Here is a 17,181-nt window from a genome sequence, read left to right as displayed (position 1 = left end):
TATGAGCGCAAGAGTTTAATAACCTGTTTTTTATCTTAATGGGACGCTATCTAGCCTTTATGATATTGGGGATTTAATCGGTCTGCTTAACACTACCTACACGTATTTAAGCGGTTCACCTTTAATTTTTTGCTACTCATGTTACATAGTGACAAATAGCGGGGTTATAATACTTATATCTTGACTTAGATTATACAAATATCTACGCTAGAGACTAGTATAAATTAAGTCGTATATATTAAAAACAAAATTTATGCTTACCTGATAAATTTATTTCTCTTGTGGTGTATCCAGTCCACGGGTTCATCCATTACTTGTGGGATATTCTCCTTCCCAACAGGAAGCTGCAAGAGGACACCCACAGCAGAGCTGTCTATATAGCTCCTCCCCCAACTGCCACCCCCAGTCATTCGACCGAAGACAATCAAGAAAAAAAGGAGAAACTATAGGGTGCAGTGGTGACTGTAGTTTAAAAATAAAAAAAAAAACACTTGCCTTAAAATGACAGGGCGGGCCGTGGACTGGATACACCACAAGAGAAATAAATTTATCAGGTAAGCATAAATTTTGTTTTCTCTTGTAAAGGTGTATCCAGTCCACGGGTTCATCCATTACTTGTGGGATACCAATACCAAAGCTTTAGGACACGGATGAAGGGAAGGACAAGGCAGGAACTTAAACGAAAGGCACCACTGCCTGTAAGACCTTTCTCCCAAAAATAGCCTCCGAAGAAGCAAAAGTATCAAATTTATAGAATTTAGAAAAGGTATGAAGCGAAGACCAAGTCGTAGCCTTACAAATCTGTTCAACAGAGGCCTCATGTTTAAAAGCCCATGTGGAAGCTACTGCTCTAGTAGAATGAGCTGTAATTCTTTCAGGAGGCTGCTGGCCAGCAGTCTCATAAGCTAAGCGTATTATACTTCTTAGCCAAAAAGAAAGAGAAGTTGCCGAAGCCTTTTGGCCTCTCCTCTGTCCAGAGTAGACAACAAACAAAGCAGATGTTTGACAAAAATCCTTCGTAGCTTGTAAATAAAACTTTAAAGCACGAACCACATCAAGATTGTGTAATAGACGTTCCTTCTTTGAAGAAGGATTAGAACATAGTGAAGGAACAACAATCTCCTGATTGATATTCTTATTAGATACCACCTTAGGAAGAAACCCAGGTTTGGTACGTAACACTACCTTATCTGCATGGAAAATCAGATAAGGGGAATCACATTGTAAAGCAGATAACTCCGAAACTCTTCGAGCCGAGGAGATAGCTACTAAAAACAGAACTTTCCAAGATAAAAGCTTAATATCTATGGAATGCAAAGGTTCAAACGGAATACCTTGAAGAACGTTAAGAACTAAATTTAAACTCCATGGCGGAGCAACAGGTTTAAACACAGGCTTGATTCTAACTAAAGCCTGACAAAACGCCTGAACGTCTGGAACCTCAGCCAGACGTTTGTGCAAAAGAATAGACAGAGCAGAAATCTGTCCCTTTAAGGAACTAGCTGACAAACCCTTCTCCAATCCTTCTTGGAGAAAAGATAATATCCTAGGAATCCTGACCTTACTCCATGAGTAACCCTTGGATTCACACCAATGAAGATATTTACACCATATCTTATGATAGATTTTCCTGGTGACAGGCTTTCAAGCCTGAATTAAGGTATCAATGACCGATTTGGAAAAACCACGCTTTGATAGAATCAAGCGTTCAATCTCCAAGAAATCAGACGTAGAGAAATTAGATTTGGATGTTTTAAGGGACCTTGAAGTAGAAGGTCCTGCCTTAGCGGCAGAGTCCATGGTGGAAAGGATGACATGTCCACCAGATCTGCATACCAAGTCCTGCGTGGCCATGCAGGGGCTATCAAGATCACCGAAGCGCTCTCCTGCTTGATCTTGGCAATCAGACGAGGGAGCAGAGGAAACGGTGGAAACACATAAGCCAGGCTGAAGGACCAGGGCGCTGCTAGAGCATCTATCAGCGCTGCCTTGGGAACCCTGGACCTGGACCCGTAACAAGGAAGCTTGGCGTTCTGACGAGACGCCATGAGATCCAGTTCTGGTTTGCCCCAAAGTTGGATCAGCTGGGCAAATACCTCCGGATGGAGCTCCCACTCCCCCGGATGAAAAGTCTGCCGACTTAGAAAATCTGCCTCCCAGTTCTCTACTCCTGGGATATGGATAGCTGAGAGATGGCAAGAGTGAACCTCTGCCCATAGAATTATCTTTGAAACCTCCAACATTGCCAGGGGGCTCCTTGTTCCCCCCTGATGGTTGATATAGGCTACAGTCGTTATGTTGTCAGACTGAAATCTGATGAACCTGACCGCAGCTAGCTGAGGCCAAGCCTGAAGAGCATTGAATATCGCTCTTAGTTCCAGAATGTTTATCGGAAGGAGGGCCTCCTCCTGAGTCCACGAACCCTGAGCCTTCAGGGAGTTCCAGACTGCACCCCAGCCCAGAAGGCTGGCAACTGTCGTTACTATAGTCCATTCTGGCCTGCGGAAACTCATTCCCTTGGACAGATGGACCCGAGATAGCCACCAGAGAAGAGAATCCCTGGTCTCTTGATCCAGATTTAGTAGAGGGGACAAATCTGTGTAATCCCCATTCCACTGATTGAGCATGCAAAGTTGCAGTGGTCTGAGATGTAGGCGGGCAAACGGAACTATGTCCATTGCCGCTACCATTAATCCGATTACCTCCATACACTGAGCCACTTACGGACGAGAAATGGAATAAAGAGCACGGCAGGAAGTTAGAAGTTTTGACAACCTGACCTCTGTCAGATAAATCTTCATTTCTACTGAATCTATCAGAGTTCCTAGGAAGGAAACTCTTGTGAGAGGTGAGAGAGAACTCTTGTGAGAGGTGAGAGAGAACTCTTTCCTTCGTTCACCTTCCACCCGTGAGACCTTAGGAATGCCAGAACAATGTCCGTATGGGACCTGGCGATTTGAAAAGTTGACGCCTGTATCAGGATGTCGTCTAGGTAAGGGGCTACTGCTATACCCCGCGGTCTTAGAACCGCCAGAAGGGACCCTAGAACCTTCGTAAAGATTCTTGGTGCTGTGGCTAACCCAAAGGGAAGAGCCACAAACTGGTAATGCCTGTCTAGGAAGGCGAACCTGAGAAACTGATGATGATCCCTGTGTATCGGAATATGTAGATAAGCATCCTTTAAATCCACGGTAGTCATATATTGACCCTCCTGGATCATAGGTAGGATGGTTCGAATAGTCTCCATCTTGAAGGATGGGACCCTGAGAAATTTGTTTAGGATCTTGAGATCTAAGATTGGTCTGAAAGTTCCCTCTTTCTTGGGAACTATAAACAGATTTGAATAGAAGCCCTGCCCCTGTTCCTCCTTTGGAACTGGGTGGATCACTCCCATAACTAGTAGGTCTTGAACGCAATGTAAGAATGCCTCTCTCTATCTGGTTTGCAGATAATTGTGAGAGATGAAATCTCCCCTTTGGAGATGAAGCTTTGAAATTCAGAAAATATCCCTGGGAAACAATCTCCAGAGCCCATGGATCCTGGACGTCTCTTGCCCAAGCCTGCGTGAAGAGAGAAAGTCTGCCCCCCACTAGATCCGGTCCCGGATCGGGGGCTACTCCTTCATGCTGTCTTAGAGGCAGCAGCAGGCTTTTTGGCCCGTTTCCCCTTGTTCCAAGCCTGGTTAGGTCTCCAGACTAGCTTGGACTGGGCAAAATTTCCCTCTTGTTTTGTAGAAGAGGAAGATGAAGCTGCGCCACTCTTGAAGTTTCGAAAGGAACGAAAATTAGTCTGTTTGGTCCTTAACTTGTTGGACCTATCCTGGGGAAGGGCGTGGCCTTTTCCTCCAGTAATATCAGAAATGATCTCCTTCAGTCCAGGCCCAAATAGGGTCTGCCCTTTGAAGGGGATATTGAGAAGTTTAGACTTTGAAGTGACATCAGCTGACCAGGATTTAAGCCATAGCGCCCTACGTGCCTGAATGGCAAAACCTGAATTTTTAGCCGTTAGCTTGGTTAAATGAAAAACGGCATCAGAAATAAATGAATTGGCTAACTTAAGAGCTTTAAGCCTGTCAAGGATATCATCCAACGGGGTCTCTACCTGTAAAGCCTCCTCCAGAGACTCGAACCAGAAAGCCGCTGCAGCAGTGACTGGGGCAATGCATGCAAGAGGCTGGAGAATAAAACCTTGTTGTATAAAGATTTTCTTAAGGAAACCCTCTAATTTCTTATCCATAGGATCTAGGAAAGCACTCCTCGACAGGAAGTTGTACGCTTAGCTAGGGTAGAGACTGCTCCCTCCACCTTAGGGACCGTCTGCCACAAGTCCCGTGTAGCGGCATCTATAGGAAACATTTTCTTAAAAGCAGGAGGGGGAGAGAACGGCACACCTGGTCTATCCCATTCCTTAGTAATAATTTCTGAAAACCTCTTAGGGATTGGAAAAACATCAGTGTAAACAGGCACTGCAAAGTATTCGTCCATTTTACACAATTTCTCTGGGACTACAATGGTGTCACAGTCATCCAGAGTCGCTAAAACCTCCCTGAGCAACACGCGGAGGTGTTCAAGCTTAAATGTAAATGCTGTAATTTCAGAGTCAGACTGAAGTAACGCCTTCCCTGAATCAGAGAAGTCACCCACAGATAGAAGCTCTCCTGCTTCAACTTCTGCACATTGTGAGGGTATATCAGACATAGCTACTAAAGCATTAGAGAGCTCTGTATTTGTTCTAGCCCCAGAGCTGTCTCGCTTTCCTTGTAACCCTGGCAGTTTGGACAATACCTCAGTGAGGGTATGATTCATAACTGCCGCCATGTCTTGTAAAGTAAACGCATTGGACACGCTAGATGTACTTGGCGTCCCTTGAGCGGGAGTTATAGGTTCTGACACGTGGGGAGAACTAGATGGCATAACCTCCCTTTTGTCAGTCTCAGAAACCTCAGGTGATAAATCTTTAAAAGCCATAATATGGTCTTTATAACTTATAGAAAGGTCAGTGCATTTGGTACACATTCTAAGAGGGGGTTCCACAATGGCTTCTAAACATAATGAACAAGGAGTTTCCTCTATGTCAGACATGTTTAACAGACTAGTAATGAGACCAGCAAGCTTGGAAAACACTTTAATAAATGTGAAAAAAGAAATAATAAAAAACGGTACTGTGCCTTTAAGAGAAAAAAACTACCACATAAACTGCAAAACAGTGAAAAAAAGTAGTAAACTCTACGAAATTTTTACTGTGTGTATAAGGGACTAAAGCAGCATTGCACCCACTTGCAAATGGATGATTAACCCCTCAGGCCCAAAAACGAATTAGAAAAACTTAAAACCTGTTAACAAACAGTCAAACACACTGCCACAGCCCTGCTGTGGCTCCTACCTGCCCTTAAAAATGATTTTTGCAGGAACAAAACCCTCTATAGAGGTCCTATAAGCCAGAGGACTCCTTCAGGAAAGCTGGATGTCTCAGACTTAAAACGAAAATAGGCCCCTCCCACCATGCACTCAAAGTCAGAGGGCCTTAAAAAAGTACTCCTAGGAGTAATCTAACAAGCCATGTGGAAATTAGGCCCCAAATAAAGATTTATCACCCTCAGAGAAAAAACGTTTTTATTTATAAATCATGCAAACGTTTTTACACTAAGTAATATAGGTTTTAACATGAATATTATCCCTTTTTGCAAGCATGATCCCAGTTGTTGTTAAATCACTGTATCAGGCTTACCTTAAATATACCAGGCACTGTCAGCATTTTCTAGACCTTATCATCTCTCTAGAAAAAAATATACTGAACATAGCTCAAAGCAGGCAATCTGCAGACCGTCCCCCCAACTAAAGTTTTCTTTCCATACTCTTCAGTTATGTTCACTTTTCCCCTTTTTTTCTTTTCCCCTTTTCAATTGTTAAGAAAATCACCATTCAGCATGCCAAATAAATGAAATAATTTTCTTTCTTCTTTTTTGCTATAATTATTACGGGTGTTAGTTCAGTTTAAATTAAACTGTTTTGTCTAGTGTAACAATATATGAATATTAGTTATTTTTCCTTTTGATGTATAATTTTGATTGCACAGATGTATACTCATATTTTAGTGAATTGCTATGTCGAAGGATTATTGTGTACAACACCCAAAGAATATTGCTTGTTATTGTTTATCAATCTAATGGAATTGTATGCTTAATTGGTTAATAAATATATACATATAATAAAGCCAGCCCCCAAATTCGCATGAAGGTGCGGCCCTTATTTCAGCCTAGCTGGTAGGGGGCAGGTTAAGATTTTTCTAAAAATTGTTTGGTTCAATTCGGTCCAAACTCCTTAGATTCAGAATATTGTTTCTCAGGGGTACAGAATAGCAATCCCAGTAAAGGCTTAGACTTTCCTGAAGTGTGTTTAAGACCTGGAGTTATCTGGGGTATTCATACCAGTTCCGTTTCAGGAACGGGGTCTGGGGTTTTATTCAGAAGTATTCATTGTCCCAAAGAAAGAAAATCTTTTGTAAGAGTACCATCTTTCAGAATGGTGATAAGGTCTATTCTGCCTTTGTTCAGTAAGGGCACTATTTGCCCACAATAGACTTACAGGATGCATATTTTCATATTCTGTTTCATTCAGATTATTTTCAGTTTCTGAGATTCTCTTTTTTAGACAAGCATTACCATTTTGTTGCTGGCCTAGCAACAGCTCTAGGAATCTTTTCAAAGGTTCTCGTTGTTTCCTTTTTTGGACAATATCTTGGTACTTGCTCAGTCTTTTTGTTCTGCAGAATCTCATATGATTCAACTTCTGTTGTTTCTTTCAAAGACACGGTTGGAGGTTCATTTTATCAAGATAGTTCCTTGATTCCTCAGATAACGGTCACCTTGTTTTAGGTTTCCAGATAGATTGTGTCAATGTCTTTGTCTCTAACAGACAAGAGACAATTTTTATTGGGTTCAGCTTGTTGGAACCTTGCATGGATGTTTTGGGTCTCATGACTGCAGCATCGGCCTCGTTTTCATACGAGACCTCTCCAGTTTTTTTATGCTGAATTTATGGTGCAGGGATTTTTTTTAGTATATAACATTAAATATCCTTGAATCTCAATATTTCATCTATCCCTGACTTGGTGGTTAGATCACCATCGTATAGTTCTTCGGGTCTCTTTGGTTCATCCAACCTGGACCGTGATCACAACAGATGTGAGTCTTTTAGGTTGGGAAGCTGTCTGGGGATCTCTGACAGCACAAGGTGTTTGGAAATCTCAAGAGGCGAGATTACCAATCAATATTTTGGATCTCCGTGCGATTCTCAGAGCTTTTCAGTTTTGGCTTCTATTGAAGAGAGAGACGTTTTATTGGTTTTCAGACAGACAATGTCACAACTGTGGCGTATGTCAATCATCAGGGTGGGACTCACAGTCCTCAGGCTATGAAAGAAGTAGCTCTGATACTTGCTTAGGCGGAATCCAGCTTCTGTCTAATTTCTGCGGTCCATATCCCAGGTATAGACAATTGGGAAATGGATTATTTCAGTCATCAGACCTTACATCCAGGAGAGTGGTCTCTTCACCCAGATGTGTTTTTTTTCAAATTGTTCAGATGTAGGGGCTTCCAGAAATAGATCTGATGGCATCTCATCTAAACAAGAAACTTCCCAGGTACCTATCCAGGTTCAGGGATCCTCAGGCGGAAACAGTAAATACATTGACACTTCCTTGGAGTTTTCAACCTGCCTATATTTTTCCGCCTCTAGTTCTTCTTACAAGAGTGATTTTCACAATCATCATGGAGCAATCGTTTGTGCTGCTGGTGGCTCCAGCATGGCCACACAGGTTTTGGTATGTGGATCTTTTTCGGATGTCCAGTTGCCAATCTTGGCTACTTCCATTAAGGCCAGACCTTATATCTCAAGGTTCGTTTTTTTCCCATCAGGATCTCAAATCATTAAATTTGAAGGTATGGAAATTGAACGCTTAGTGCTTAGTCATAGAGGTTTCTCTGACTCTGTGATTTATACTATGTTGCAGGCTCGTAAATCTGTTTCTAGAAAGATCTATTATCGAGTTTGGAAGACTTACATTTCATGGTGCTCTTCTCATAAATTCTCTTGGCATTCTTTTAGAATTCCTAGAATTTTTCAGTTTCTTCAGGATGGTTTAGATAAGGGTTTGTCTGCAAGTTCCTTGAAAGACAAACTTCTGCTCTTTCTGTCCTATTCCACAGAAAATTGCTAAACTCCCTGATATTCATGGTTTTGTACAGGCTTTGGTTCGTATCAAGCCTGTCATTAGATTAATCTCTCCTCCCTGGAGTCTTAATTTGGCTTTGAAGGCTTTACAGGCTCCTCCGTTTGAGCCTATGTATTCTCTGGACATTATTTTGCTTTTTTGGAAAGTGTTGTTCCTTTTGGCCATCTCTTCTGCTAGAAGAGTTTCTGAATTATCTGCTCTTTCTTGTGAGTCTCCTTTTATGATTTTTCATCAGGATAAGGCGGTTTTGCGGACTTCATTTAAATTTTTACCTAAGGTTGTGAATTCTAACAACATTAATAGAGAAATTGTTGTCCCTTCCTTGTGTCCTAATCCTAAGAATTCAAAGGAGAGATCTTTACATTGTTTGGATGTGGTGAGAGCTTTGAAATATGTTGAAGTTACTAAAGATTTCAGGTAGACTTCTAGTCTATTTGTTATCTTTTCTGGTTCTAGGAAAGGTCAGAAGGCTTCTGCCATTTCTTTGGTTAAAGCCTTTTGATTCATCATGCTTATTTAGAGTCGGGTTAATCCCCGCCTCAGAGGATTACAACTCATTCTACTAGGTCAGTTTCCACTTCCTGGGCTTTTAAGAATGAAGTTTCTGTTGATCAGATTTGCAAAGCAGCAATTTGGTGGTCTTTGCATACATTTACTAAATTCTACCATTTTGATGTTTATTTCTTCTTCAGAAGCAGTTTTGGTAGAAAAGTTCTTCAGGCAGTTGTTTCAGTTTGATTTTTCTGCTTATAATTTTTTTCTTTATCATTTTTTTCAGCGGAATTGGCTGTCTTTATATTTATCCCTCCCTCTCTAGTGACTCTTGCATGGAGTTCCACATCTTGGGTATTTGCTATCCCATACGTCACTAGCTCATGGACTCTTGCCAATTACATGAAAGAAAACATAATTTATGTAAGAATTTACCTGATAAATTAATTTCTTTCATATTAGCAAGAGTCCATGAGACCCACCCTTTTTATGGTGGTTATGATTTTTTTGTATAAAGCACAATTATTCCAATTCCTTGTTGATGCTTTTTACTCCTTTATCACCCCACTTCTTGGCTATTCGTTAAACTGAATTTTGGGTGTGGTGAGGGGTGTATTTATAGGCATTTTGAGGTTTGGGAAACTTTGCCCCTCCTGGTAGGATTGTATATCCCATACGTCACTAGCTCATGGACTCTTGCCAATATGAAAGAAATGAATTTATCAGGTAAATTCTTACATAAATTATGTTTTTTTAAATTTTTTCTTGGCATTTAAAATAAAACTGGCCTCACTCACATTTGCTTTTTTTAAGGACTTTTCTTTTTTGCCATCTAGGGTTTGTGTTTGAGACACACATGAACCACCTGATGGACACTGATCTAAGCAGTAGGCTAGTAGTTGCCCCAAGCAACTAATCGTACAACCATGTGATCAAAACTTAGTAGTCAGCCTTCAAATACCTTCTGAATATTTACACTTACGTTTTTCCTGGAGACTCTTTCAGCCAAAACAGATCATCGCTAGTAATACCATATTCAATTGCACCAGGAATCTGACAGTAAAGGAACAGAAAAAAATATACATATATAAACTGCATTTGTCACTCATCTATAGGAACTTTGCACTTACTTATCATTATTGGCTTATTATGCTATGTTGTAACATACAATTTTCCAATAAAGCTCTTTTTAAAAAATAAAATACTACAATAAAAACATAATTTATGCTTACCTGATAAATTCCTTTCTTCTGTTGTGTGATCAGTCCACGGGTCATCATTACTTCTGGGATATTATCTGCTCCCCTACAGGAAGTGCAAGAGGATTCACCCAGCAGAGTTGCTATATAGCTCCTCCCCTCTACGTCACCTCCAGTCATTCGACCAAAGACCAACGAGAAAGGAGAAGCCAAGGGTGTAGTGGTGACTGAATTATAATTTAAAAAATATGTACCTGCCTTAAAAAACAGGGCGGGCCGTGGACTGATCACACAACAGAAGAAAGGAATTTATCAGGTAAGCATAAATTATGTTTTCTTCTGTTATGTGTGATCAGTCCACGGGTCATCATTACTTCTGGGATACCAATACCAAAGCAAAAGTACACGGATGACGGGAGGGATAGGCAGGCTCATTAAACAGAAGGAACCACTGCCTGAAGAACCTTTCTCCCAAAAATAGCCTCCGAAGAAGCAAAAGTGTCAAATTTGTAAAATTTGGAAAAAGTATGAAGCGAAGACCAAGTTGCAGCCTTGCAAATCTGTTCAACAGAGGCCTCATTCTTAAAGGCCCAAGTGGAAGCCACAGCTCTAGTGGAGTGAGCTGTAATTCTTTCAGGAGGCTGCTGTCCAGCAGTCTCATAGGCTAAACGTATTATGCTACGAAGCCAAAAAGAGAGAGAGGTAGCAGAAGCTTTTTGACCTCTCCTCTGTCCAGAATAAACGACAAACAGGGAAGAAGTTTGGCGAAAATCTTTAGTTGCCTGCAAGTAGAACTTGAGGGCACGAACTACATCCAGATTGTGTAGAAGACGTTCCTTCTTTGAAGAAGGATTTGGACACAAGGAGGGAACAACAATCTCTTGATTGATATTCCTGTTAGAGACAACCTTAGGTAAGAACCCAGGTTTAGTACGCAGAACTACCTTGTCTGAGTGAAAGATCAGATAAGGAGAATCACAATGAAGGGCTGATAACTCAGAGACTCTTCGAGCCGAGGAAATAGCCATTAAAAATAGAACTTTCCAAGATAACAATCTTATATCAATGGAATGAAGGGGTTCAAACGGAACACCCTGTAAAACGTTAAGAACTAAGTTTAAACTCCATGGCGGAGCAACAGTTTTAAACACAGGCTTGATCCTAGCTAAAGCCTGACAAAAGGCCTGGATGTCTGAATTTTCTGACAGACGCCTGTGTAACAAGATGGACAGAGCTGAGATCTGTCCCTTTAATGAGCTAGCCGATAAACCCTTTTCTAAACCTTCTTGTAGAAAAGACAATATCCTAGGAATCCTAACCTTACTCCAGGAGTAATCTTTGGATTCACACCAGTATAGGTATTTACGCCATATTTTATGGTAAATCTTTCTGGTAACAGGCTTCCTAGCCTGTATCAGGGTATCAATAACCGACTCAGAAAACCCACGTTTTGATAAAATCAAGCGTTCAATTTCCAAGCAGTCAGCTTCAGAGAAGTTAGACTTTGATGTTTGAATGGACCCTGAATCAGAAGGTCCTGTCTTAGAGGTAGAGACCACGGCGGACAGGATGACATGTCCACTAGATCTGCATACCAAGTCCTGCGCGGCCATGCAGGCGCTATTAGAATCACTGATGCTCTCTCCTGTTTGATTTTGGCAATCAATCGAGGAAGCAGCGGGAAGGGTGGAAACACATAAGCCATCCTGAAGTTCCAAGGTGCTGTCAAAGCATCTATCAGAACCGCTCCCGGATCCCTGGATCTGGATCCGTAGCGAGGAAGTTTGGCGTTCTGGCGAGACGCCATGAGATCTATCTCTGGTTTGCCCCAACGTCGAAGTATTTGGGCAAAGACCTCCGGATGAAGTTCCCACTCCCCCGGATGAAGAGTCTGGCGACTCAAGAAATCCGCCTCCCAGTTCTCCACTCCCGGGATGTGGATTGCTGACAGGTGGCAAGAGTGATACTCTGCCCAGCGAATTATCTTTGATACTTCTATCATTGCTAGGGAGCTTCTTGTCCCTCCCTGATGGTTGATGTAAGCTACAGTCGTGATGTTGTCCGACTGAAACCTGATGAACCCCCGAGTCTTTAACTGGGGCCAAGCTAGAAGGGCATTGAGAACTGCTCTCAATTCCAGAATGTTTATTGGCAGGAGACTTTCCTCCTGACTCCATTGTCCCTGAGCCTTCAGAGAATTCCAGACAGCGCCCCAACCTAGAAGGCTGGCGTCTGTTGTTACAATTGTCCAGTCCGGCCTGCTGAAAGGCATCCCCCTGGACAGATGTGGCCGAGAAAGCCACCATAGAAGAGAGTTTCTGGTCTCTTGATCCAGATTCAGAGTGGGGGACAAATCTGAGTAATCCCCATTCCACTGACTCAGCATGCACAATTGCAGCGGTCTGAGATGTAGGCGTGCAAAGGGAACTATGTCCATTGCTGCTACCATTAAGCCGATCACCTCCATGCATTGAGCTACTGACGGGAGTTGAATGGAATGAAGGACACGGCATGCATTTAGAAGCTTTGTTAATCTGTCTTCTGTCAGATAAATCTTCATTTCTACGGAATCTATAAGAGTCCCCAAAAATGGAACCCTTGTGAGAGGCAAGAGAGAACTCTTCTTTTCGTTCACTTTCCATCCATGCGACCTTAGAAATGCCAGAACTAACTCTGTATGAGACTTGGCAGTTTGAAAGCTTGAAGCTTGTATCAGAATGTCGTCTAGGTACGGAGCTACCGAAATTCCTCGCGGTCTCAGAACCGCCAGAAGGGCACCCAGAACCTTTGTGAAGATTCTTGGAGCCGTAGCCAATCCGAATGGAAGAGCTACAAACTGGTAATGCCTGTCTAAGAAGGCAAACCTTAGATACCGGTAATGATCTTTGTGAATCGGTATGTGAAGGTAAGCATCCTTTAAATCCACTGTGGTCATGTACTGACCCTTTTGGATCATGGGTAAGATTGTCCGAATAGTTTCCATTTTGAACGATGGAACTCTTAGGAATTTGTTTAGGATCTTTAAATCCAAGATTGGCCTGAAAGTTCCCTCTTTTTTGGGAACCACAAACAGGTTTGAGTAAAACCCTTGTCCTTGTTCCGACCGCGGAACCGGATGGATCACTCCCATTAATAATAGATCTTGTACACAGCGTAGAAACGCGTCTTTCTTTATTTGGTTTGTTGACAACCTTGACAGATGAAATCTCCCTCGTGGGGGAGATAATTTGAAGTCTAGAAGGTATCCCTGAGATATGATCTCTAGCGCCCAGGGATCCTGGACATCTCTTGCCCAAGCCTGGGCGAAGAGAGAGAGTCTGCCCCCCACTAGATCCGGTCCCGGATCGGGGGCCCTCGGTTCATGCTGTCTTAGGGGCAGCAGCAGGTTTTCTGGCCTGCTTGCCCTTATTCCAGGACTGGTTAGGTTTCCAGCCTTGTCTGTAACGAGCAACAGCTCCTTCCTGTTTTGGTGCAGTGGAAGTTGATGCTGCACCTGCTTTGAAATTCCGAAAGGGACGAAAATTAGACTGTCTAGCCTTAGCTTTGGCCTTGTCTTGAGGTAGAGCGTGGCCCTTACCTCCTGTAATGTCAGCGATAATTTCTTTCAAACCGGGCCCAAATAAAGTTTGCCCCTTGAAAGGTATATTAAGTAATTTGGACTTAGAAGTTACATCAGCCGACCAGGATTTTAGCCACAGCGCCCTACGTGCCTGAATGGCGAATCCTGAATTCTTAGCCGTAAGTTTGGTTAAATGTACTACGGCCTCCGAAACGAATGAATTAGCTAGTTTAAGGACTCTAAGCCTGTCCGTAATGTCGTCCAGCGTAGCGGAACTAAGGTTCTCTTCCAGAGACTCAATCCAAAATGCTGCCGCAGCCGTAATCGGCGCGATGCATGCAAGGGGTTGCAATATCAAACCTTGTTGAACAAACATTTTCTTAAGGTAACCCTCTAATTTTTTATCCATAGGATCTGAAAAAGCACAGCTATCCTCCACCGGGATAGTGGTGCGCTTAGCTAAAGTAGAAACTGCTCCCTCCACCTTAGGGACCGTTTGCCATAAGTCCCGTGTGGTGGCGTCTATTGGAAACATCTTTCTAAATATTGGAGGGGGTGAGAACGGCACACCGGGTCTATCCCACTCCTTAGTAACAATTTCAGTTAATCTCTTAGGTATAGGAAAAACGTCAGTACTCGCCGGTACCGCAAAGTATTTATCCAACCTACACATTTTCTCTGGTATTGCAACAGTGTTACAATCGTTAAGAGCCGCTAAGACCTCCCCTAGTAATACACGGAGGTTTTCCAATTTAAATTTAAAATTTGAAATATCTGAATCCAATCTGCTTGGATCAGAACCGTCACCTACAGAATGAAGCTCTCCGTCCTCATGCTCTGCAAGCTGTGACGCAGTATCAGACATGGCCCTAGAATTATCAGCGCACTCTGTTCTCACCCCAGAGTGATCACGCTTGCCTCTTAGTTCTGGTAACTTAGCCAAAACTTCAGTCATAACAGTAGCCATATCTTGTAATGTTATCTGTAATGGCTGCCCAGATGTACTAGGCGCCATAATATCACGCACCTCCCGGGCGGGAGACGCAGGTACTGACACGTGAGGCGAGTTAGACGGCATAACTCTCCCCTCGCTGTTTGGTGAAATTTGTTCAATTTGTACAGATTGGCTTTTATTTAAAGTAGCATCAATACAGTTAGTACATAAATTTCTATTGGGCTCCACCTTGGCATTGGAACAAATGACACAGGTATCTTCCTCTGAATCAGACATGTTTAACACACTAGCAATAAACATGCAACTTGGTTACAATCTTATTTAACAAAAACGTACTGTGCCTCAAAGAAGCACTAAACGATTAAATGACAGTTGAAATAATGAACTGAAAAACAGTTATAGCATCACTCTTTAAAAACAACATAACTTGTTAGCAAAGGTTTGTTCCCATTAGTAAAGCAATACTAATTAAATTTTAAACATAAAAATCACAGAGCAACGTTTTAAAACACAGTCACTATATAAATCTCACAGCTCTGCTGAGAGAATCTACTTCCCTTCAAAGAAGTTTGAAGACCCCTGAGTTCTGTTAGAGATGAACCGGATCATGCAGAAAATAAAAGTGTAACTGACTGGAAAGTTTTGATGCGTAGCAAAGAGCGCCAAAAACGGCCCCTCCCCCTCACACACAGCAGTGAGAGAGAAACGAAACTGTCATAATCAAAAAGCAAACTGCCAAGTGGAAAAATAATGCCCAAATATTTATTCACTCAGTACCTCAGAAATGCAAACGATTCTACATTCCAGCAAAAACGTTTAACATGAATTAAATACCTATTAAAAGGTGTAATGTATTTTAACAGAGTAATTCCGGTGAAATACCATCCCCAGAACACTGAAGTGTAGAGTATACATACATGTCATTATAACGGTATAGCAGGATTTTCTCATCAATTCCATTCAGAAAATAAAAACTGCTACATACCTCAATGCAGATTCAACTGCCCGCTGTCCCCTGATCTGAAGCTTTTACCTCCCTCAGATGGCCGAGAAACAGCAATATGATCTTAACTACTCCGGTTAAAATCATAAGAAAAACTCTGGTAGATTCTTCTTCAAACTCTGCCAGAGAAGTAATAACACGCTCCGGTGCTATTGTAAAATAACAAACTTTTGATTGAAGTTATAAAAACTAAGTATAATCACCATAGTCCTCTCACACCTCCTATCTAGTCTTTGGGTGCAAGAGAATGACTGGAGGTGACGTAGAGGGGAGGAGCTATATAGCAACTCTGCTGGGTGAATCCTCTTGCACTTCCTGTAGGGGAGCAGATAATATCCCAGAAGTAATGATGACCCGTGGACTGATCACACATAACAGAAGAAATAAATTACATAGGGGTTGGAGCCTACACTCAATGCGGCAGGACGTGTTTTAATGAAGCTCTCCGAGCCAGAAGCTATTTTTATAAGTTTTATATAGTAATTCCTAATATTTCTCTTGCTGAAGCAACTACTTATTGCAACCTGCAGCTATACTCTAAGAGTGGAAACTTTGACAGTTGTCCTGCCTATGCTCGTTGGGGCAGCTACGTGACAAACTTCTTCTCAAGTCTAACAGCCATCCCAACAAATATCTGTACCTACGCAGTTAGTTCAGTCACAGAAGAAGTCCCTGTAAGGGAGCTTGTACGTAGGTCTGGGGCTGCCGCAATATTACCCCCCCCCTCCCCCCCCGAATATAGGGGTTATGATATCCTGGAATAGGATAACATTTGTACCCTTACTAGCCAGAGCCGCCATTATTCGCTCTTGCCATGGAGAGAGCACTAGAAGAGGCACTGCTAGCGCTGCTAAACGAGCACCATCGAAAACTACACAAGCTGTTCGATGACTGCTTCGGAGTGACAGGAAGATCCGGGGAGATTTCTGAGGCAATAGCGCAACCTACCCCTTCCTCCGGTGAGCTTACTGTAATGGAGGCTGAGGATTCATACACGGAGGGAACACGCTTATCTAACACTTTAAGCCCGACATCGGACTCTGATATAGAGGAGACGCTGCTGTTAGTTGATGGCAGAGATGACATTGCGGTATGCCCAGCGGAACCTCCACGGCTCGTACTCACCAACGAGCCAACTCCACCTCGAGAAACAGATGGGGCAGACATGTCCTTGTCCACGTGGGATGATGTATGGGCAGCAATCACGGATGGCTCTCAGAAGAGACGCTTGTGGGGCATGAGCCCTGAGGCTCCCGGACATTTTGCTACTTACTGGGACACTTCTCTTACTACCCAAGTTGGGACCGGCTACTTCACAGACATAGAACCTGACTCTACTATCGACACCCTGAGTCCTGGGGGCACAGGCCGCAAGCAAAGGGGAAATGTGGGGGCCTGGATGACTTTGGGCCCAGGACTGTTTACATTGGACTACACTTCACCTGCAGAGAGACAAGGTATGGGCTGAGCTAGATCTGAGCCCGGGACTATTACGCAAGTTTGTCGATTAGCCACTCTGTCCCGGGAAGAAGCAGAACTGTATACCTATTGCGAACCTGGGTGACCTATTTCGCAGAGAAACTGTCTGCTTAGAAGATCAAATTAATCACGCAATTATTGTTTAAAAGTTTAAGTTATCTGTATTTTCACCTGTTTCTTTATCCCACAGCCTCAATGTTTTGTCCCATTATTTCATCCTCCTGGACAATTGGCAATGCTAGAATTTTAAATGCTTCTATGA

At 42.6% G+C, this 17,181-nt stretch overlaps 1 protein-coding gene across 1 annotated transcript in view; it reads right to left on the bottom strand.

Moving 5' to 3' along the window:
* TXNRD2 (thioredoxin reductase 2) overlaps positions 1-17,181 on the bottom strand; it is a 566,113-nt gene that overhangs the window by 388,165 nt on the left and 160,767 nt on the right. Inside the window, 1 exon segment of the mRNA XM_053701924.1 lies at positions 9,707-9,777. Within this exon segment, the coding sequence (XP_053557899.1) occupies positions 9,707-9,777 (71 nt within the window).

The sequence above is a fragment of the Bombina bombina genome, chromosome 2 (assembly GCF_027579735.1).
Source record: "Bombina bombina isolate aBomBom1 chromosome 2, aBomBom1.pri, whole genome shotgun sequence".
NCBI lineage: Eukaryota > Metazoa > Chordata > Amphibia > Anura > Bombinatoridae > Bombina > Bombina bombina.
Note: the sequence above shows the minus strand (reverse complement) of the source record. Positions and strands in the feature narration are given on the sequence as shown.